Source organism: Mustela erminea, chromosome 15, assembly GCF_009829155.1.
Source record: "Mustela erminea isolate mMusErm1 chromosome 15, mMusErm1.Pri, whole genome shotgun sequence".
NCBI lineage: Eukaryota > Metazoa > Chordata > Mammalia > Carnivora > Mustelidae > Mustela > Mustela erminea.
This window is the reverse complement of record NC_045628.1, coordinates 79,435,716-79,459,417: the sequence shown is the minus strand read 5'-3', so window position 1 is coordinate 79,459,417 and position 23,702 is coordinate 79,435,716. Positions and strand designations below refer to the sequence as shown.

General features: G+C 36.9%; 1 protein-coding gene and 1 non-coding gene across 6 annotated transcripts in view; both read left to right on the top strand.

Annotated features, from left to right (window-relative positions):
* The window catches only part of RNF6 (ring finger protein 6), a 282,619-nt gene that overhangs the window by 205,528 nt on the left and 53,389 nt on the right, over positions 1-23,702 (top strand). For all 5 annotated transcript variants that reach the window (XM_032314708.1, XM_032314711.1, XM_032314710.1 and 2 more), the window contains 3 exons: positions 10,734-10,844; positions 13,807-13,881; positions 20,928-21,050. In XM_032314708.1, the coding sequence (XP_032170599.1) occupies positions 10,734-10,844; positions 13,807-13,881; positions 20,928-21,050 (309 nt within the window). The remainder of the gene's footprint in view (positions 1-10,733; positions 10,845-13,806; positions 13,882-20,927; positions 21,051-23,702) is intronic.
* Positions 12,546-12,680, top strand: LOC116574683. Its single transcript, XR_004279439.1, has one exon. It is a non-coding gene; the product is annotated as a U4 spliceosomal RNA (small nuclear RNA).

Here is a 23,702-nt window from a genome sequence, read left to right as displayed (position 1 = left end):
TCTCTTCTGATTCCATACAAATTTTTGGATTATTTGCTTCAGCTCTTTGAAGAATACCGGTGGAATTTTGATTGGAATGGCATTAAAAGTATAGATTGCTCTAGGCAGTATAGACATTTTAACAATGTTTATTCTTCCAATCCAAGAGCATGGAATGGTCTTCCATCTTTTTGTGTCTTCTTCAATTTCTTTCATGAGTGTTCTGTAGTTCCTTGAGTACAGATCCTTTACCTCTTTGGTTAGGTTTATTCCCAGGTATCTTATGGTTCTTGGTGCTATAGTAAATGGAATCAATTCTCTAATGTCCCTTTCTGTATTTTCATTGTTAGTGTATAAGAAAGCCACTGATTTCTGTACATTGACTTTGTATCCTGCCACGTTGCTGAATTGCTGTATGAGTTCTAGTAGTTTGGGGGTGGAGTCTTTTGGGTTTTCCATATAAAGAATCATGTCATCTGCAAAGAGAGAGTTTGACTTCTTCCTTGCCAATTTGGATACCTTTTATTTCTCTTTGTTGTCTGATTGCTATGCTAGGACTTCTAATACTATGTTGAACAAGAGTGGTGAGAGTGGGCATCCTTGTCATGTTCCTGATCTCAACGGGAAGGCTGAAAGCTTTTTCCCATTGAGGGTGATATTTGTTGTGCGTCTTTCATAGATAGATTTTATGAAGTTCAAGAATGTTCCCTCTATCCCTATACTTTGAAGAGTTTTAATCAAGAACGGAAGCTGGATTTTGTCAAATGCTTTTTCTGCATCGATTGAGAGGACCATGTGGTTTTTCTCTCTTCTCATATTAATTTGTTCTATCACATTGATTGATTTGCGAATGTTGAACCATCCTTGTAGCCCAGGGATGAATCCCACCTGATCATGGTGGATAATCTTTTTAATGTGCTGTTGGATCCTGTTTGCTAGGATCTTGTTGAGAATTTTAGCATCCATATTCATCAGTGATATTTGTCTGAAATTCTCCTTTTGGTAGGTTCTTTGCCTGGTTTGGGGATCAGGGTAATGCTGGCTTCATAGAAAGAGTCTGGAAGTTTTCCTTCTGCTTCAATTTTCTGAAACAGCTTCAGGAGAATAGGGGTTATTTCTTCTTTGAACGTTTGGTAGAATTCCCCAGGGAATCCATGAGGTCCTGGGCTCTTGTTTTTTGGGAGGTTTTTGATCACCACTTCAATCTCGTTACTAGATATCAGTCTATTCAGGTTGTCAATTTCTTCCTGTTTCAATTTTGGGAGTTTATAGTTTTCCAGGAATGCATCCATTTCATCTAGGTTGCTTAGCTTATTGGCATATAACTGTTGATAATAACTTCTGATGTTTGTTTCTACTTCCTTGGTATTAGTTGTGATCTCTCCCTTTTCATTCATAATTTTATTAATTTGGGCTTTCTCTCTTTTCTTTTGGATTAGTGTGGCCAATGGTTTATTGATCTTATTCTTTTAAAAAACCAGCTTCTAGTTTCATCTATACATTCTACTGTATCTCTGGTTTCTACCTCATTGATCTCAGCTCTAATCTTGATTATTTCCTTTCTTATGTGTGGGGTTGGTTTGATTTATTGTTGATTCTCTAGTTCTTTAAGTGTAGAGGCAGCTGGTGTATTCTGGATTTTTCCATTTTTTTTGAAGGAGGCTTGGATGGCTATGTATTTCCCCCTTAGGACCGCCTTTGCTGTTTCCCATAGGTTTTGGGCGGAAGTGTCTTCATTCTCATTGATTTCCATGAATTGTTTCAGTTCTTCTTTGATCTCCTGGTTGATCCAAGCATTCTTAAGCAAGGTGGTCTTTAGCTTCCAGGTGTTTGAGTTCCTTCCAAACTTTTCCTTGTGATTGAGCTCCCGCTTCAAAGCATTGTGATCTGAGAATATGTAGGGAATAATCTCAGTCTTTTGGTATCGGTTGAGCCCTGATTTGTGACCCAGTACGTGGTCTATTCTTGAGAAGGTTCCATGTGCACTTGAAAAGAATGAGTATTCTGGTGTGTTAGGGTGGAATGTTCAGTATATATCTATGAGGTCCATCTGGTCCAGTGTGTCATTCAATGCTCTTGTTTCTTTTTTTTTTTTTTTTTTTAAGATTTTATTTATTTATTTGTCAGAGAGAGAGCGAGAGCGAGCACAGGCAGAGTGGAAGGCAGAGTCAAAGGGAGAAGCAGGATCCCTGCGGAGCAAGGAGCCCGATGTGGGACTCGATCCTAGGATGCTGGGATCATGATCTGAGCCGAAGGCAGCTGCTTAACCAACTGAGCCACCCAGGCGTCCCCAATGCTCTTGTTTCTTTATTGATTTTCTGCTTTGATGATCTTTCTATTTCTGAGAGAGGTGTGTTAAGATCTCCTACTATTAATGTATTCATATCAATATGACTCTTTATCTTGATTAACAGTTTTCTTATGTAATTGACTGCTCCCATATTGGAGTCATAGATATTTACAATTTTAGATCATCTTGGTGGATAGTCCCTTTAAGAATGATGTAGTGTCCTTCTGTATCTCTGACTACAGTCTTTAGTTTAAAATCTAATTTATCTGATATGAGAATCACTACCCCAGCCTTCCTTTGAGGCCCATTGGCATGAAAGATGCTTCTCCATCCCTTCACTTTCAGTCTGGGCGTATTTTTAGGTTCAAAATGGGTCTCTTGTAGACAACATATGGATGAGTCCTGTCATTTTATCCAATCTGAAACCCTATGCCGTTTTATGGGCTCATTTAGGCCATTCACATTGGGAATGATTATTGATAGATACGTTCTTATTGACATTGTGTTACCTTTGAAGTCTTTCTTTCTGTAGCTTGTCTCTATATTTCTGTTCAATGCTATTCTTGGGATTTTTACTCTTTTATAGAACCCCCCTTAATATTTCCTGTGGTGTTGGCTTGGTGGTTGCATAGTCTTTTAAGCCTTGCTGGTCTTGGAAACTCTTTATCTCTACATCAATTTTGAATGTCAGTCTTGCTGGATAAAGTATTCTTGGCTGCATATTCTTCTCATTTAATGCCCTGAATATGTCTTGCCAGCCCTTACTGGCTTGCCAGGTCTCTGTGAACAGGTCTGACGTTATTCTGATGGGCTTTCCTCTGTAAGTAAGGAGCCTTTTTGTCTTAGCGGCTTTCAAGAGATTATACCTACAATTATGATTCCTTAATTTGACTATCAGGTGCCTTTTTTTTTTTTTGGAATCTATAATCTTGGATGGAGACCGTTCAGCTTCTAGTACATGAATGCTGGTTCCATTTGCGTGATTGGGAAAATTTACATGAAGAACTTGTTCCACTATATCTTCTAGACTTCTGTCTTTCTCCTCCCTCTCAGGGATTCCAATAATTCTGACATTGGAACATTTCATGGCATCATTTATTTCCCTGATTCTGTTTTCATGGTTTCTATGCTGTTTGTTCCAGGCTTCCTCCTGATCCTTTCTCTCTATCTGTTTGTACTCCCGATCACTAATTCTATCTTCTGTCTCAGTTACCCTAGCTTTGAGAGAATTTAGATTAGTTTGGAACTCATTGAGGGCATTGTGAACCTCAGCCCTGGTGGCTTTTAGCTCTTCCCTAACATTGTGAACATCCTGTCTGGTCGCTTTCAGCTCGGCCCTACTCAATTCCATTTGGTCATCCATGGCTTTCTCCAACCTAGCTACTGCCTGGATAATTGTTAGCCTGAATTCTCTTTCTGACATATTGTCTATGTTATAGCCATTAGCTCTGTTGCAGAAGGTCCATCCTCTGTATTTTTCTTCTGTTGGGCATTCCTCCTCCTAGTCACTTTGGTGAGAAATGAGTGAACAGCTGGATGTATCAACTGTGGTGCAATCAAGGTTCACCCTGGAACACTTCTGAGCAATCAGGATTCCCCACCCAAATGAGAGACAAAAGAAAAGAAAAAGAAAAAGAGAGAGAGAGAGAGAAAGAGAGAGAGGAAAGAAAGGGAAGATGAAAGAGAAGGTTCAGCCCAAATGAGCCCCAAGGTAAGATTTATGAAGTATACAAAGAGAAACAGACAAACAAAAAGACTGATAAAAGTATGACAAGAGATCACTACGCTTGTATCTTTAGGGTAAATACCCAATAGTGCAATTGCTGGGTCATAGGGCAGTTCTATTTTCAACATTTTGAGGAACCTCCATGCTGTTTTCCAGAGAAGAATCAATGAAACAAGATGGGATTGGGAGGGAGACAAACCATAAGTGACTCTTAATCTCACAAAACAAACTGAGGGTTGCTGGGGGGAGGGGGTTTGGGAGAAGGGAGTGGGATTATGGACATTGGGGAGGGTATGTGCTTTGGTGAGTGCTGTGAAGTGTGTAAACCTGGTGATTCACAGACCTGTACCCCTGGGGATAAAAATATATGTTTATAAAAAATTAAAAATTTAAAAAAAAACAAAAAACAGAAAACAAAACAAAAAAAAGTATGACAAGAGAAAAAAAAATATATGCAAATAAAGGAAGAACTTCATCAAAAAGGACCCAAAGTGTAAGATTTATATACTATCAGGACAAACACAAAAACACAGAAACAGTGGTGGAAGAAAAAGATGGGAGAGTGGTTATAAATTCTCAGTGTGGGTGCGGAAGTTTGTTTTGATTCTTCCTGGATGTATCTTGATATCTTTGTTAAAGGTCTCAACTTTCCTAAGATAAAGGGGGATTAAAAATTGGTTTACCTATAGGGATAATATTGATTGGGGAAAGGGGATTACTTTGAAGTTTAACTCTATATGAATATTAGAAAATAAAAATAAAACGTAATAAACTAGACTAAACTAAACTAAAATTTAAAAAAAAAGAAATTCAAAAAATAGAAATGCAAAAGAACAACACAGGTGTATGTATCAAAAAGTTCAGATCAGAAGGTTATTATGGAATTTGATGTACTGGACAGCTCACTGTAATGGTAAATAGGTTAAAAAATTATCTATTTATAAAAAAAAATAAACCAGAATAGTGGGAACAAGTTAAAAATAAAAGTTGTCCATGAAGTAGTGGTGGTTGTTCTCTTGCTGTCCTTTTTTCTTCTTTTCTTTTTTTCTTGGTTTGTTTTCTGGGGGAGTGGCCTGCCACATGGGTTTTCAGTCAATGATGTTTCCTGAGTTAAGTCCTCCCACCCCCCCCCAAGGGGGTGGGCTCTGAGGAAACTGTTTTTTTTTCAGGCTTTTGTTCTCTGGTGGTTTTTATGTTTGTTCACTTTTTTTTCTCTCACCTTGACCACTTTTGATGGTTTTTGTAGTTTTAGAGGAAAACAAACTGCACCCTGCCCTCCCTCTCAGAGAGAAGCCTCAGTCTGGCTGCAGAGCCCAAATAAGTTCCCCCTTGGCAGCTGGGATGGCAGGTTCTGAATCCCGGTCCCTGGGGACGCAGGATCTTCTGCTTGTACCCCAAACCATGGCAGTGGTGGCTGTCTGGGAGCTCCAGACCACCAGAGAGGCTCCAAGCAGCGATCACACACTGAGCTTTTCCTGCTGGCCCGGGCTGGGAGTGCCTGGTCTTTCTGGGTCTATGAGTGCCTGGCTTGTGCGCACCTCTTTCAGGGGAGGCTGTGGGTCACGCACGCATCTCAGGCTCTGAGAATGGGGCACAAGCCCAAAAGCACCAATCTGGGCCTTCCCGCACCTTTCTCAGGGGAGAGTTTGGGGCGTGCATCTTAGGCTCTGAAACAATGGCGTGGGTCAAAAAGCGCCAGCTGGGCCTTTGTACCTCTCTCAGGGGAGGATGAAGGGCACATGTATCTCAGGCTCTGTAGCAGGGCTCGTGCATTCTGCCATCCGGCGTGGCTCCCATCCCCTCACAGGAGCCGGACCTCTCATGTTCTCGGGTGCTCTGGCGGCTTAGGGACCAAGACCTGGTTTCTCCACTGAACTCTCTCTGGCTCAGTGCCAGCGGAGGCTGTCCTGGGTGCGGGGACTTAAGCCCCTGTCCCTAGCTGCCCCGATTCCCACAATTTCCCCCCTACAATCCTTTGCTCTTTTTGAGTGCTTTCAACCAGACTCCAAGTTAATGCTCGTCCCCAGATGCAGGGCACTCTCAGATTGGGGTATTACTTTCCAACTGGTTGCCTCTGATGGCTCCCTCCCCCTTTTGTTTATCTTTGGATTTCAGTCCACCGTTCCCACTCTGCTTTACCTGCCCACTGGAGTCTTCTGCCCCTGTAGAGATCCAGACGTGTATAATTCTGATCTCAGGCTGATTTCATGGCTGATAGAAGTTCTTTGGTAGGTAATCAGCTCACTTTAGGGTACAGGTTGAAAAGGCTCCTCCTCCTACTTCCCTGCCATCTTGTCCCCCCCACCCCGCTCCCACCATCTTTATGTTTGGTTTAACCTAGAACAGTTTTCCTTTCATATATATATGTATATATATATATACATATATATATATATATATAATTTTTTTTACTTCTAATTATGGCCTTTTCTTTTCCACTTTAAAAAGGCTCTTTACTATTTCTAATAGGGCCAGTTTATTGTTGATGATTTCTTTTAATTTTTGTTTAGGAAATTCTTTATCTCATCCTGAATTCTGAATAACTTTGTTGGATGGAGTATTCTTGGTTGTGTGTTTTTTCCTTTCAGCATTTTGAATATATCATGGTATTACCTTCTGAGCTGCAATATTCTTGCTGAAAAATTATTGTCATTATTATGTGTTGTTGTTTGGATGTCTTATTGGAACTCCCTATTCTTCCTGAATCTGAATGTCAGTTTCCTTTCCTAGGTTAGGGAAGTTTTCAGTTATTATTTATTCAGATAAACTTATCTGCCTCTTACTTGATCCTCCCTCTGGAACCTCTGTAATGTGAATGTTTCTTCCCTTGATGTTGTCCAAGAGATCCTTTAACCCATCCTTATTTCTTTTTTTCTTTTTATAGTTCAGCTTAGGTGCTTTCCATCACTTTTTCCTCCAGATTGTTGATCCATTCTTTTGTATCCTCTAATCTACCTTCATTTCCCTGTAGTGTATCTTTTATTTCAATTATTGTATTTTTTTCTAGTTTTCTAGTTTTTCTCCCCCCACTTTTTTTTTGTATTCTTCAACCCTGATTGGTTCTTCTTTTATATTTTTTATTTCTTTGTTGACGTTCTCATTGAGTTTATCCACTCTTCTCTCTAGTCTGGTAAGCATCTTTATAATCATTACTTTAAAATCTTTATCAGGTAGGTTGGATATCTCTGTTTTTAGTTCTCTCTCTCTGTCTCTCTCTCTCTTTGAGGTTTTTGTCTTGTTCTTTCATTTGGAGCATATTCCTCTGTCTTCTCATTTTACTTGGATTTCTGTGTTTTTATGAATTAGGCACATTACTCTCCTAAGCTTAAAGGAATGTGTATGGTTGTCCCTCATGTAGACTGCATGTGCCTGGTCACTTTGGTTGCCTGGCTGGAGCTGTGCCTGGCATAGGATGAGATTCCCAAGGCATTCTTTGCTAGAGCCACCCTGGTGCGATGGCCTGAACTGAACTAAGCATATAACAGGATGTTCTTAGGTCTCTCCTGGCATCCTGGGAGGACAGCTGAGGCTGAAGTGCATATAAGTCAGATGTCCTTGGGTACTCTACACAGGGGGCACTCTGGCAGGTGGCTGGTTCCAAGGGAGGCTCAAGATATAGGTTCCTAGACTCTCTATGTAGGGTGATTGGAGTTGAGGTGTGTATAGCCCAAGGGGTTCCCAGGGCACTCTCTCAGGACATAACCTGGTGAATGGTGCAGTGCCAAAGTAGTGTGGGCCAGGAGTGTTCTGGGGTGCTTTGTTCCTGTGTCACCTTAGTGAGATGGCTGGGGCTGTAGTGAGTGCTGACCTGGATTGTCCCAGTGGTGCCATGCTGGGCCCACCTTGGGCTGAAGTGGGCTAGGGGTCTAGACTCACTGAGGTTGTAGACTGGCTAGGGCAAAGTAAACTCCCATCTACACCATCAAGATGGAAAAGGAACAAACTGTTGCACCTAGCTGCCCCTCCAACCTAGAGTTTTCTAGAAGCCCCCCACACTATTTGTCAGAGTTTTAGGGCTGGCTCTTTATATTCTAGTTGCTCTTTTAAAGTGAGGGTATTTGTTTTGTTTTGTTTTGTTTTTCTGGATGTCTGGAGCTAGTACGGGCTAAGGGCCTGGGGCTTGCTGAGGCAAAAGGCTGGCTATGGCACGCAGACTATGTTCCTATTGGTAACTATGAAAGTAGAGGGAGAACACAAACCATGGTACTCATTAGCCCCTCTCACCTGGAGAGAGTTCAAGGGGCTCATCTGCTGCTTGGGAGGGTTCTGGGGATGGCTCCTTTATATTCTAGTTGCCTTTTTTAGACTGTGGCTTTTTTTTGTTTGTTTGTTTGTTTGTACCCCAGGACATATGAATCTTCTTGTGGTCATTAAGTATTACTGTTGCTCCCCACTGCATTTTGCAGTGTCAGGGCTGGGTATTCCTTTTCTTACTGTGTCTCCATCTATCTTTTATGGTGCAGAAGCTATTCAGTCTGCCCTCAAGAGGAATAAATAGGTGTAAATTTGATGTGTCTGTGAAGGAGGTGATTTGAGGGTCTTCCTGTGTCGCCATCTTGGAGCAGACCTTCCAAGTTTTCTTTTCTTCCTTCCACCCACCACTAAAGTGACACACCAAGACAGTCACTAAAGCAGGAGATTGATTTGATTTGTGCTCAGGCCCCTATTAAAAGGCTATCTCATGTCAATGATAATACTTTAAGCCACACTGTGGTTTTTTCCCCTCCATCTTACTTTGACCCAAGAGCAGCTTTGACTGCAAAGAAGTAGAAGGCATTCTGCCAATGATGTGTGTAATTTTATACTTTTGCAGAATGAATCTTTTCTCCAGAACTGTGAGTTGAAATTTTCCCATTTCTGTCCCATCTGCCTCTAGCCTTTCATGTGTATTCTGCAGCAATGGTAAAAAAAAAAATGTCTTTTACTCTGCTCTTTCTAGGTAATATGCAACTTTCCCTTCTCAGAGTACAGCAGTATAACATTCAACTCATAACCTGGATCATTTTATTCTCTGAAAAGTATAAATTATTCACTTCCTTCTCCCCAAATTTCTCAATATGTTAAAATTATCCCAAGAAATGGAACTCTGACTTCAAACAACTGCAAAGCTAAACACTGAAGCAATAGGAACATTTTATATTGTGACTCAAGTTTAATATCAAGTTCTGGGTAATAACAAGCAAAAACCTTTCTTTAATTCACTTATTTCTCATTTAGCACTACCTTTTATGATTGAGCATCTTCTTCCCCATCGTGCTCTCTCATGATCCAAAATCTTAAATGCTCTTTTTTAAAAAAAGTTTAAAGTTTTTTATACATACCAACTTGTGCCACTTTGAAGTAAGTATTTAATTCCAGGAGTCATTAAATGACAGAATTACTTCATTTTGTGGAATAACTCTCCTGAATAGTCATTTATTTAAAAAAAAATCCACTAAGCAAATACCATATTCTAGGCATGTTTCCAGGTGTTTAGGACTCATCAGTAAATTAAACAATGAGACCTACTCTCACAGAGTTTGCATTGTAGAAAATAAAAATATACAGTAATGCCTGTTGTTTGTTAGAAGGTAATCACTGCTATTAAAATGTATATGAATATGAGGGTAAGGAGGCTCACCAACACTGCAGAGCCTCCATATAATCTTCATTTTTAATTTTAACTTTTTATTTATTATATGCCGTGGGGAACTGATTCCTGTAAGACTTTGTTACTTACACCTGATCACACACATTAAAAAAAAAAAGAGTGATTTAACCCAAGTTCTTGTTTCTAATAAGATGTTCCTTTCATTAAATAATTCTGTTCCATTACTATGATTAAAGCTCTGATGTATATCAGATTAAAAGCCTTGCACACTCCAAGTGAAAATCCAAGTAACATTCACTGGGCAAAAAATATGGTGTTCGTTTCCTGTTTTGTTAATTTTTGCCTCCATCAGAAAGGATGAATACCCAACTTTTGTAGCAACATGGACGGGACTGGAAGAGATTATGCTGAGTGAAATAAGTCAAGCAGAGAGAGTCAATTATCATATGGTTTCACTTATTTGTGGAGCATAACAAATACCATGGAGGACAAGGGGTGTTAGAGAGGAGAAGGGAGTTGGGGTAAATTGGAAGGGGAGGTGAATCATGAGAGACTATGGACTCTGAAAAACAATCTGAGGGGTTTGAAGTGGCGAGGGAGTGGGAGGTTGGGGTACCAGGTGGTGGATATTATAGAGGGCACAGATTGCATTTGAGCACTGGGTGTGGTGAAAAAATAATGAATACTGTTTTTCTGAAAATAAATAAATTGAAAAAATTAAAAAAAATATGGTGTTCTTCCTTTCTGAAAAACAATCTGAGGGTTTTGAAGGGGCGGGGGGTGGGAGGTCGGGGTACCAGGTGGTGGGTATTATAGAGGGCACGGGTTGCATGGAGCAATGGGTGTGGTACAAAAATAATGAATACTGTTATGCTGAAAATAAAAAATATATTAAAAAAATATGGTGTTAAAAATTTTTTTTAGTGATAAAGTAGGTTAAGTTTATAAAGCTTTAAAAAAAATTTCTTTACAGAGAACTGCCATGTCAGGTTGTCTGCGAAATTGGTTTCATTCTGCTTCCTTCTGTGTTGTATTTTTAGAGCAGGAGCTCTGAGGTGTGAAATATTGAGAAAATGACATTTTGTGGGTTTTGTCACTAAATGATAGATTCATTTGAACTTGCACCGACTGTTGTTTCCTTCTTTTAGTTTAGCTACTTGGAGAAGCTTCTGCTGGTTCATGGAGCTTGGAATCATTTTCGAGTGACAAAGTGTATATTGTATTGTTTCTACAAAAATGTAGTGTTATACATTATTGAGGTAAGAAAAGAGATACACTTTCTTTCACGGAAAAGTTATGTCTTTCTTTCACACCAAGCTTGGTACTTTAGGGTTTTAGGTTTTTTTCCCCCATATTTGTATCACTTAAATTACCATTGCATAATTCTGTGTTAGGTTTTCACTTAGAGTTATTCAGTAAATTTGAATCTCCTAACTATCATCCTGACTTTTAAAATACCCATATAAATGTTTATTTTAGCTATGGAAACATATTTGTAATATTTTGTTGTGAAATAATTATAGAGTCATAGGATATAAAAATATATTTAGGAGGTCCTGCGAAACATTCACCCAATTTTCCCCAAAGAACACCTTGAATAACTCCTGGACAGTATCAAATATCAAATATTGGGATATAATCAACAGAGCTTATTCATATTTCACCAGCTTTACACATACTTGTATATGTAATTCTGTATACTTTTATCCACTTGTAGATTGATGCGAACACCAAAGAAATCAAGGCAGAGGACTATTTCCCTCCCCCACCCTCCCCCAATGATATAAACCAGTTCCCACACCACAAGGGTCCCCTTCATGCTACCCCTTTATATTCACATCCATCCCTAACCCCTGACAGTGACTAATCTGTTTTGTATCCTTATAATTTTGTTCTCTCAAGAATGTTATAAAGATGTAGTCATGTAGTATATAACCTTTTGAGACTGGGTTTTTTCAGTCAGTATAATTCCCTTTAGACTGATACAAGTTGTTCCCTGTATCATTTGTTCTCTTACCATAACATTTATCATCTGCCTATTGAAGAGCATTTGTGTGCGGGTTTTGTACAAACACAAGTTTCCACTTATTCAGGACAAATGTCCAGAGTACAATTTCTGGATCATATGGTAAATGCAGGTTTAGTTTTAAAAGAAACTATGGTTTCACTTATTTGTGGAGCATAACAAATAGCATGGAGGACATGGGGACTTAGAGTGGAGAAGGGAGTTGGAGGAAATTGGAAGGGGAGGTGAACCATGAGAGACTATGGACTCTGAAAAACAATCTGAGGGTTTTGAAGGGACGGGGGGTGGGAGGTTGGGGTACCAGGTGGTGGGTATTATAGAGGGCACGGATTGCATGGAGCACGGGGTGTGGTGCAAAAATAATGAATACTGTTATGCTGGAAAAAAAAAAATATATATATATAATGGTCCCAAGTTAAAAAAAAAAGAAACTATCAACTATTTTCCAAACTGACTTTACCATTTTTAGTTCCCGCCAGCAAAGCATCTCTTAACTTATTTCTCTGGATCTTTACCAGCACTTGATTTTATAACTATTTTTTTTTTTTTTTAGCCATACTGATAGATGGGTAGTGATATGTCACTGTGGTTTAAATTGCATATCCATAGGGGCTAATGATGTTGAACATCTTCTCATGTACTTACTTGCTATTTTCATATCTTCTTCAGTGAAACATGTCTTCATATTTTTTGTCCAGTTTCTAATTGAACTGCTTTTTTTGCTCTTAAGTTTTGAGAGTTCACATATTTTAGATATTAGTCCTCTGGCAGATAAGTAGTTTGCAAATATTTTCTTTTAGGCTGTATCATGTTGTTTTGTCATCTTAAAAGAGTCTTTCAGAGTACAAAAGTTTTTAATTTTGATATGGTCCAATTTATATATTTTCCTTTTATAGATTATGCTTTGGGTTCTATGTCAAAAAACTTTTTGCCTAGCTTTGGGCAGTGGCAGTATCATAGCCAATGAGGTTTATCCGAGGCGCGATTATTGCTAATTGAAAAAACTTTTTGCCTAGCTCTAGATTCCAAAGATTTTCTTCTCTATAGTTTTCTAAAAGTGTTTTACACTTGGGCGCCTGGGTGGCTCAGTGGGTTAAGCCGCTGCCTTCAGCTCAGGTCATGATCTCAGGGTCCTGGGATCGAGTCCCGCATTGGGCTCTGTGCTCAGCAGGGAGCCTGCTTCCTCCTCTCTCTCTCTGCCTGCCTCTGCCTACTTGTGATCTCTCTCTGTAGAATAAATAAATAAAATCTTAAAAAAAATAAAAATAAAAGTGTTTTACACTTAATGTCATGTTTCATTTTCAGTTGATTTTTATGTCTAGTGGAGGGTTTAGATTGTCTAGTTGTTTTGCCCATAGAGATCCAATTATTTCAGTACTATTTGATGAAAAGACTATCCTTCCATTAAATTGATTTTCCACCTTTGTAAAAAATCAGCTGGGCAAATAATGAAGAAATAGAAAATATGAACACACTATAGTAAGGAGATGAGGTCAGTAATCGAACACCTCCTTGGAAAATTATACCAGTCATTCAAAGAAGAATTAACACCAGTCTTCCTCAAACTCTTCCAAAAGGTTACAGAGAAAGTAACACTTACAAACTCGTGTGAAAGAGGGATATCCTCTAAATCCATCCATGTTGTTGCAAATGATGGGATCTCATACTTTTTTATGGTTGAGCAACATCTCACTGGATATGTATATCTATCACATTCATCTAATGATGAACACTTGGGTTGCTTCCACCTTTTTTCTGTTGTGAATAATCCTGCAATAAATATAGAGGGGCATAGATCTTTTTGAATTAGGAGTTCTTTCTTTGGCTGGGCCAGTTACAATTGTTAGTAGCTGCAGATGCTACAATTTGCTGAAGCAATAGACAAAATCATTCTGAACCTTTATAACTCAATATCATGCTTTACTGAAGCAATGCATTATTGGACAATGAGATCTAAATATTTCATTAAAATTATTTCTTGATACAGAAAGAACAGTAACAAAGAATAAAACAAAAATTCTAAAATAAATGGACTGGCTTTCTGTTAGGCTCACTCAAGCTTGATTTTACTTATATTTTGGTAAAATCCCATTTAATGACAAAAAAAGAATGATAAAGTATCTTAAGTACTACAATGAATGGAAACATTTAGGTCAATATTGATATAAAACTTCTTGAACATTTTTCTCTTTCAGCTTTGGTTTGCCTTTGTTAATGGATTTTCTGGGCAGATTATATTTGAACATTGGTGCATAAGCTTGTACAATGTGGTAAGCATTCCCCATCTCTATCTGAGAGCATGCTGTTTATGTCTGGGAAGTGTATCTAAGTCAATCATCTGCACATAGCAGGCAGCACAAACTCATCTTTAGAGCTTTGTTGCTGCAACACATCTTGCAGAATCCCATACTTGGCACACATGGTTTCAATCATAAGAGATCATTCTGTAGCAACTATATTAAATTTCTGTGCAATGCATTTTGATAATACAGCCAAAACCTCCTTACTATATGCCTGTACAATGTGTTTAGGCTTTTAAGCCAAGTAGTTATTATTGAACTCTACCTCTACCTATATATATATATATATATATATATATATATATATATATATATATGAGTTATTATTGAACTCTACCTATTATTATTGAACTCTACCTCTACCTATATATATATATATGTATATATATATATATATGTATATATTACATTTAATTAATATTTATTTGTATCTTTATATGTGGGTGTGTGTTTATAGTATAATTCCCTGGCCTTTTAAACCTCCTGGTAGAAAATTTGTCCTTTGGTAAATATTTCACCTTGTGTTTGTAGGAAATGATGAATTTTGATATGAAGTCCTATAATAATAAACAATTTTCTGAAACTAACAATCCTATACCATTACTTAACTCATTTAAAATTTAAAAACTAGAAATAAACAGTATGGTTAAATGGTCTTTTTATTCACCTTTGAATTTTTGTTTTATTTTTCTTGTTTATTATTCCACTTTAGAGGTGAGGGATACCTAGCATAAAAATTAGATTCCCAAGGAGTATATCAGGACCTTTCTTTGCTGCTGTATGTATGCATTATCATAGCATATTACGATCTGACACTCTGTGCCTTAATCCCTAAAATTCTGTCTTCTAGGGGCTTAAATTCTGAAACAGCATAGACAAAAGTCATTGAGTGTCCAATAATACAGAAATGTCTAGTGCTATGAATAGTTGTGTACATGTCAATTTTAGACATATTTGGCTAGAGCACTACATCAGTGGACTTAACTCATACACGTATTTGTCTCTACCAGGCTTTTGGTCGCAGATGACAATATTCATTTTTTTAAAAGTTTCAATACAGACTGGGATGGCAGAGCCTTTGTGAGAGAAAATTCACTATGAAGGCATAGGCCACAGAGATTGGTCAATGGAAATTTTTTTTTTTAAATAAGCAGTAAATGAGGGCTATAGTGGGAAACAAAATTATGGACATTTTAGGATAATATATGACTTATTAATATCCATTGACTTATTAAATATCTCATTACATATATATTTTATGGATGGGAAAAAGATGAAGTCTAGGACATTTCAAATAGTTACAGGCAATAAGAGAGCCAGATTGCTTATATAATAACTAAATTTAAATAGGTTGTCTTACTGTTTCTGGAGGTCATATATCATTTCTGCCTCTGGCCATACATGACTAAACTGCTATAAGGAATTACCTTCCTACAAGAAATAACCTAAGTGTCAACAAAATATATAAAACAATTATTTTCAAGCATTAAACAACAGGCTTCTCATGGCTGTTATCCTTGAGAGAAGGACTATTTCCAAGCCATGGTGCAGGAAGATGGACCCCCCCCCAAAAAAAACCCCAGGTGTCATAATGATTGAAGACACAAAGGTTGGAGCTCAGTGAGCCCAGGTAGCTAGAATGTCAAAAAGGGAACTATACTGAGAGAGACAGAAAGAATGACTCTGAAGATCTGTAGAGAGCCCTCTTGAGTCTTTGGTTGTGGTTTGTGTATCAACGAGAAAAATCTACCCAAAGCTAGGGAAAGAACTACCAGAAAGCAGTAGGATGAATTCTTAGAGCTAAATCAGGGTTAGGAATAACTTGTTACACATGATATTGGGAAAATTTAAGTTACATTTTAAAAAATAAAGATAAATTAGACCTATAATAAACACTATTCTAGGCCCATAATAATACAACTTAAAAGCAACCTTAAAAAAAAATCAAACTAATTGCAAGTTACTTACCTACAAATTGGAACACAGGCAAACAACATTTAAAGAGACGAGACGTCCTTCAACCGATGAATGGATAAAGAAGATGTGGTTTGTATATACAATGGAATATTATTCAGCCATCAGAAAGGATGAATACCCACTATTTTCATGGACATGGATAGAGCTGGAGGCGATTATGCTAAGTGAAATAAGTCAAGCAGAGAAAGATAATTATCATATGGCTTCACTCATAGGTGGAATATAAGAAACAGTATAGAGGATCATAGGGGAAGAGAGGGCAAACCGAATGGGAAGAAATCAGAGGGGAGACAAACCACGAAAGACGCTGGAGTCCAAGAAACAGACTGAGGGTTACAGAGGGGAAAGGGATGGGGGAACGGGGTAACTTAGTGACGGATATTAAGGAGGGCATGTGTGGTGATGAGCACTGTGTGTTATATACAACTAATGAATCATTGAACCCCACATCAAAAACTAATGATGTACTATATGTTGGCTAACTGAACATAAAAAAATTCCAAAAAATTAAAAATAAATAAATCTTAAAAAAGAAAAAAAAAAGAGAGACTTAGGGGGCTCCAAAGCCATGGAAAACAATATATACAAATAAACTAAAAATAAGGAATTGAAAAAAAATTTAAGTACTCAACACAAAATTTGAAGTAGTGCATCCAATAAAAGATAATGGTCATGCAAAGAAATAGGAGAATAAGATCCATAATGTGAAAAATAAGGCAATGAGAACAGATACAAAAATTATAAAGTTGTTAGAATTAATAGATAAAAACTTAAAACAGGTATTTTAAAGCATGTGCCAGAATATAAAGGAAGAAATGAACATAATGAGGAGAAAAACAGAAGATAATAGAAATGAACCAAATAGAACCTTATGATAAAAAATACAAATAGAAAATGGACATTTTGCTGGATAGGATTAAGAGCAAATTAGAAACTTCAGAAATAGGATCAATAAATTTGAAGACATAGCAATTACAGAAGCACAGAGAGAAAAATCAGAAAAACACAAATGTTCTCCATAACCAAATTGTTGAAAATCAGTGACGAAGAGAATAATCTTTAAATCAGATAAATATTACATATAGAAAATAAATGCATATAGAAAACCATGCATGGCAGAAAACAATGGAATATCTTTAAAGATCTGAAAGAAAAAAGAAATCCACTAACCTAAAATTCTATATGCAACAAAAATGTCTTCTGAAAATAAACCAAATAAATAGAAGATTTATCACCAGAAGACCTATAATAATGTTGAGGGAAGCTCTTCAAACAAAAGAAAAAGTATACTAGGATGAAATTTGGGTCTATCCAAGGAAAGAAAGAAAAACAAAAATGTTAATTATGTGGGCATTAATAAAAGACTTACCCTTTTCCCCTCATTTTCAGTTATGATGACAGATAACTGTTTAAAGCAAAATTAATAATGTATTCATTAATTTAGAATAAAAATATATGATAACTATAGCACAAAGAATAGGAGGAATTTGGGAGTGTACTGTTATTTGAATTTTGTGATACATTGTGTATGTATACTGTAAACCTTAACAACTGAAACCACCAAAAATTATGGCTAATGAACCAATAATGATGATAAAATCTTATTGTTCAATTACTTCAAAAGAAGTCAGTAAATAAGGTAAAGAGGAAGACTAAATTCAACAACAACAACAACAAAAGGTGATTTAAATCCAACCATATTTATAATTACACTGAAATGCAAGTGGTCTAAATATTCTAATTAAAAGGCAGATATTCGCAGCAACATCTTCCTAGGAACAACGCAAAAGGCAAGGGAAGCAAGGGCAAAAATGAACTATTGGGATTTCATCAAGATCAAAAGCTTTTGCACAGCAAAGGAAACAGTTAACAAAATCAAAAGACAACTGACAGAATGGGAGAAGATATTTGCAAACGACATATCAGATAAAGGACTAGTGTCCAGAATCTATAAAGAACTTAGCAAACTCAACACCCAAAGAACAAATAATCCAATCAAGAAATGGGCAGAGGACATGAACAGACATTTCTGCAAAGAAGACATCCAGATGGCCAACAGACACACGAAAAAGTGCTCCATATCACTCGGCATCAGGGAAATACAAATCAAAACCACAATGAGATATCACCTCACACCAGTCAGAATGGCTAAAATCAACAAGTCAGGAAATGACAGATGCTGGCGAGGATGCGGAGAAAGGGGAACCCTCCTACACTGTTGGTGGGAATGCAAGCTGGTGCAGCTACTCTGGAAAACAGCATGGAGGTTCCTCAAAATGTTGAAAATAGAACTGCCCTATGACCCAGCAATTGCACTATTGGGTATTTACCCTAAGGATACAAACGTAGTGATCCAAAGGGGCACATGCGCCCGAATGTTTATAGCAGCAATGCCCACAATAGCCAAACTATGGAAAGAACCTAGATGTCCATCAACAGATGAATGGATCAAGAAGATGTGGTATATATACACAATGGAATACTATGCAGCCATCAAAAGAAATGAAATCTTGCCATTTGCGACAACATGGATGGAACTAGAGCGTATCATGCTTAGCGAAATAAGTCAAGCAGAGAAAGACAACTATCATATGATCTCCCTGATATGAGGAAGTGGTGATGCAACATGGGGGCTTAAGTGGGTAGGAGAAGAATAAATGAAACAAGATGGGATTGGGAGGGAGACAAACCATAAGTGACTTTTAATCTCACAAAAGAAACTGAGGGTTGCTGGGGGGAGGGGGTTTGGGAGAAGGGGGTGGGATTATGGACATTGGGGAGGGTATGTGCTTTGGTGAGTGCTGTGAAGTGTGTAAACCTGGTGATTCACAGACCTGTACCCCTGGGGATAGAGTATTATGCCTCCATCAGAAAGGATGAATACCCAACTTCTGTAGCAACATGGACGGGACTGGAAGAGATTATGCTGAGTGAAATAAGTCAAGCAGAGAGAGTCAATTATCATATGGTTTCACTTATTTGTGGAGCATAACAAATAGCATGGAGGACATGGGGACTTAGAGTGGAGAAGGGAGTTGGGGGAAATTGGAAGGGGAGGTGAACCATGAGAGACTATGGACTCTGAAAAACAATCTGAGGGTTTTGAAGGGACGGGGGGTGGGAGGTTGGGGTACTAGGTGGTGGGTATTATAGAGGGCACGGATTGCATGGAGCACGGGGTGTGGTGCAAAAATAATGAATACTGTTATGCTGGAAATAAAAAAAAATAAAAAAAATAAAAGGCAGATATTGTCAGATTGGATTAACAAAATCAAAACCTATTTTGGGGACACCTGGGTGACTCAGTTGTTAAGCGTCTGCGTTCCCTTTCTCACTGTGAGTCTCTTTGTCAAATAAATAAGTAAAATTTTTAAAAAGCCTACTTTGAATATAAAGACACAGGTAAAAAGAAAAAGGATGAGAAAATGTTTACGATGTAAACAATAATTTTTTAAAAAGCCAAAGGGGCTATATTAACAACAGAATAAAAGCCTTCAGAAATGGCTAGTGATGAATATGAATATCTCTTAACGATAGTGTTAACTTATTAATAACACATTAGAATCCTAATATGTAAGAATAACATAGCTCATTAGAAAGTAATTAAAAATGACGCAGATACTGATATAATTAAATGACAAGTTAAGTAAATTAACTCTAACATTCAGAGACTTAATCTCTCCTTAATGGATAGGGTCTGGGTACCCTAGCCAACCTATCACCTCCACGAGCCCTGGGACCCCAGTCTATACCAGCACCAGCCGTTGGCTTCTGATGAACACTAAGAAAGTGCTTCCGTGAAAAACCTACAGCTAACATCATACTTAATGGCAAAGTGCGTTCCCCTAAGATGAAGAACAAGAGAAGAATGTATGTTCTTACCACTTCTATTCAACACCATCCATACGTAGGTCCTAGCCAGTGTAACAAGACCAAAAAAAAAAAAAAAAAAAAAAAAAGGATTGACAATAATGCTTGCTTTAGTTGCTGCTAACATTCTGTATAAAATTCTAGAAAAAATTCTAGAAAATCTACGTAAGGTCATATGTTGTGTTAGATTGTTATAATAAAGGTCCCCCAATTTGTTCATGCCCTTCTGTATCCAAACCTTTTGGTGTACCCACTCACACTGACTCTGGGTTTGGCCCGGTGACTGGTTTAGCCAATAAGACAACAGCAGACACAAGAAGCTCAGAGACGTGAAAAATGCTTGCTCACTGAAGCTTGTACCATCTTGTTGCTTTTTGTGAAGAATCCCTGGTTAAACAGAAACAAAATGGAGCAGAAATATGTCACTTCTATCTTCCTGCTCTTTTCCTCTCTTCTCCTTTTTTAACTTCTTACCTCACCATTTTTTTCTCTTATTATTATACCTACTACTATAAGGTTCCCTCCTTGACAAGGTCCAGAACTTTTTAAAGGATCATGTATTTTTAATTTAATATGGTTGCTAGCATAATGATTGTTAATAAAGTATTTGAAGAGTAGATGAATAGGAAACATCCCTTTGGTTCTGATAATAATTATCAAGATAAAGAATTTTCGTGTATTTTTTAAATCTAACATTCACAATATTATGTGCCAAGATCTGGAAAGTGAACTAGCTTATAAAGCAACTGGTTCTTATGAGGGATACAGATGTCATTAGTGGTAGATATATTTGTCAATATTATGCCTTTATTTAAATATCTAGATATTCAATTTATTTTTATACTCATTAAACAAGAATAAATTAATTCATTTTAATGCTCATAAAGCAACATTTACAGTTTCAAATCAATCAGAAAAAGTCATGATTTGTTAAATGTGTTGGAATCCATATACTTCATTAATATCTTCTTCGCAAATAATTTTTAGTTTTAAATAGCTTAAGACTTACCAGAAGATACAAAAGCAGTTGTGTATCTCCTTCAAACAGTTTCCCCCATAATGATAGCTTAATAGTTGTAATACATTATGAAAGTCAGGAAATTGACATTGCTACAGTATTAACTCAGTTACTAAAAGTTCTTTTTAACAAATCCTTGTTTTCTATGTAGCTTTTCACTTCATTACCACCTTTTTCTCTGGGGATCTTTGAACAGTGTTGCAGTCAGAAGAGCCTGCTTGCATATCCACAGCTCTACAAGATTTCTCAGGCAGGGAATACTTTCAACACAAAGGTAAACAGAAGATTTATTGCAGGCCTTTCAATCTCAACTTAACACCAACATTACCTTTGGTCTTTTCCTTTTCTGATGCTTAAAAAAAAAATTTACAAAGCAAGGGATGCAGCCCTGTGCAATCATTTACCTTGTAGTTTAGTTTAACCAGGGAATTGAGGTTTAAATAACAGTATGTGGGAAGACAAACCTTAAGAAAAAGAAACAAGGCGCCTCATATGGTCCCACAAATTGTGTGCTGAGCAGCTTCAGGAGGCATGCTGTGTGCAGTGGGTCAGTCCTGGCAAATACTTTTGTCTTTTTAGATAATACAAATGATTCCTTTGGTATGATTTCTTCCTGGGCTCATGAGTTGAGATTTAACAGGGGAATTAAAGAGATTTTACAGGCCATAAGAGTAAACCTAATTGTATCTCAATCATTATTAGTGAAGATTTAAAAAATACAGACATCTGCAAGTATCTTCTCAAATTAGTGATTTTGTTTTCTTTGGGTAAGTACCCAGTAGTGCCATACTAGAGCATATGATAATTATATTTTTAACTTTTTGAGGAACTTCCATACTGTTTTCAACAGTGGGTACAGCAATTTACATTTCTACCAATAGTACACAAGGGTTCCTTTTCCTCTACATTCTCCCCAAATTTGCTATTTTTCATATTTTTTTATTTTAACCATTTTGACAGGTATAAATTGATATCTCATTGTGGTTTTCATTTGTATTTCCATGATAATAGTGATGTTGAGCATCTTTTGATGTGTCAGTTAATCATCTGTTATATCTTCTTTGAAAAAATGTCTATTCAGGCCATCTGCCCATTTTAAGTCACATTATTTTTTTGTGGGTTTTTTTTTTTTTTGGTGTTGATTTGTGTAAGTTCTTTATATATTTTGCATATTAATACCTATGCACTTGTATTTATTGCAGCATTGTCTGCAATAGCCAAAATATGGAAGCACCCCAAGTGTTCATCAATAGATGAATGGATAAAGATGTGATAGATCTATATATCTACACACACACACACACACACACACACACACACACACACACACAGGAATATTACTCAGCCAGAAAAAGAATGAAATCTTGTCATTTGCAAAAACATGGATGGACCTAGAGGATATATTGCTAAGTGAAATAAGTTAGAAAAAGACAAATACCATATGATTTCACTCATATGTGGAATTTAAGAAACCAAAAGTGAACAACAATGCAAAAAGAGCAAAGAAGTAGACTCTTATATACAGAGTATATAAGAGAAGTAGACTCTTATATACAGAGAACAAACCGGTGGTTACCAGATGAGAGTTAGGTAGGAGGATGGGTGAAATAAAGAGAATTAGGAGTACACTGATCATGATGAGCACTGAGTAATGTTTAGAATTATTGCATCATTATATTGTACACCTGAAACTAATATAACACCGTATGTTAATTGTACTTCAGTAAAAAAATATAGACACCTGGAAAAAACATGGGTTTTTAAATGTATTGCTTCATGGCTCAAAATATAGTCTATCTTATAAATATTTCAACTTGAACAGAATGATTAAATTAGGTCAAGTTCATATTCAAACTTCTACATTCTTATTTTCTGTTCATTATTCTATCAATTATGGAGAGGAACTAAAATCTCCAACTGAAAGTATAAATTCATCTCTATCCCTTTGAAATTCTGTCAGTTTTGCATCATGTATTTTGAGGTACTCTTAAGAGGTATATCAATGTTTAGGATTATTATATTGTCTTGATTGATCCCATTTTCATTAAGAAATTGTCTGTTTTCTTCTTTGATCTGAAATCTACAGTCTAGCATGTCTAGCATGACCACTTCAGCTTTTTTTAATGTTTCTATTTTTCCATCCTTATACTTATATAACCTTATAACCTTATAACAGCCTTATAACTCGTGTCTTCATATTTAAAGTATGTTTCTTATAGGCGGTTTGTAGTCTTGCTTTGTTATCCAATCTAATAATATCTGCCTTTATATTGAGTGTTTAAAGCATTTATATTTAATGTGTTTATTGATATGTTTTGGTGTAAACTTACCATCTTTCTAAATATTTTCCATTTTTCCCAATTATAATTTCTTCCCTTGTTTCCTGTTGTTCTGAGTTCTTTTGTATTAATTTTTGTGAGTTCCATTTCATCTCCTTGTTGGCTTTTTAGCTTTAATTCTTTCTTTCTTCTTTCTTTCTTTTTTTAAGAATTTGCTTTAGGCTTTATACCATACATCCTTAGGCTAATATAGTCTTCAAGTGATATACTAATTCACACACAGTATTAAAAACTTAATACTATACTCTCATTTCTTTCCTTCTGACCTTTGGTCTATTGTCATACATGTTACTTTTACATATATTAAAAACCCCGTACCATATTCATATTTGTGTTTGAACAATTATTTTTAAAAGTTATTTAAATAGCAAAAGAAACAACTTGGGGTTTTTTTCCCCCCCAAAAGATTTTTATTATTTATTTGTCAGGGAGACTGAGCAAGCAAGGGGAACAGCAGGCAGAGAAAGAATCAGGCTCCCCGATGAGGGACTTGGTCCGAAACCTGGGATCATGACCTGAGCCAAAGGCAGATGCTTAACCAATTGAGCTACCCAGGCATCCCAGCAAGAGAAACACTTAAATCTTTA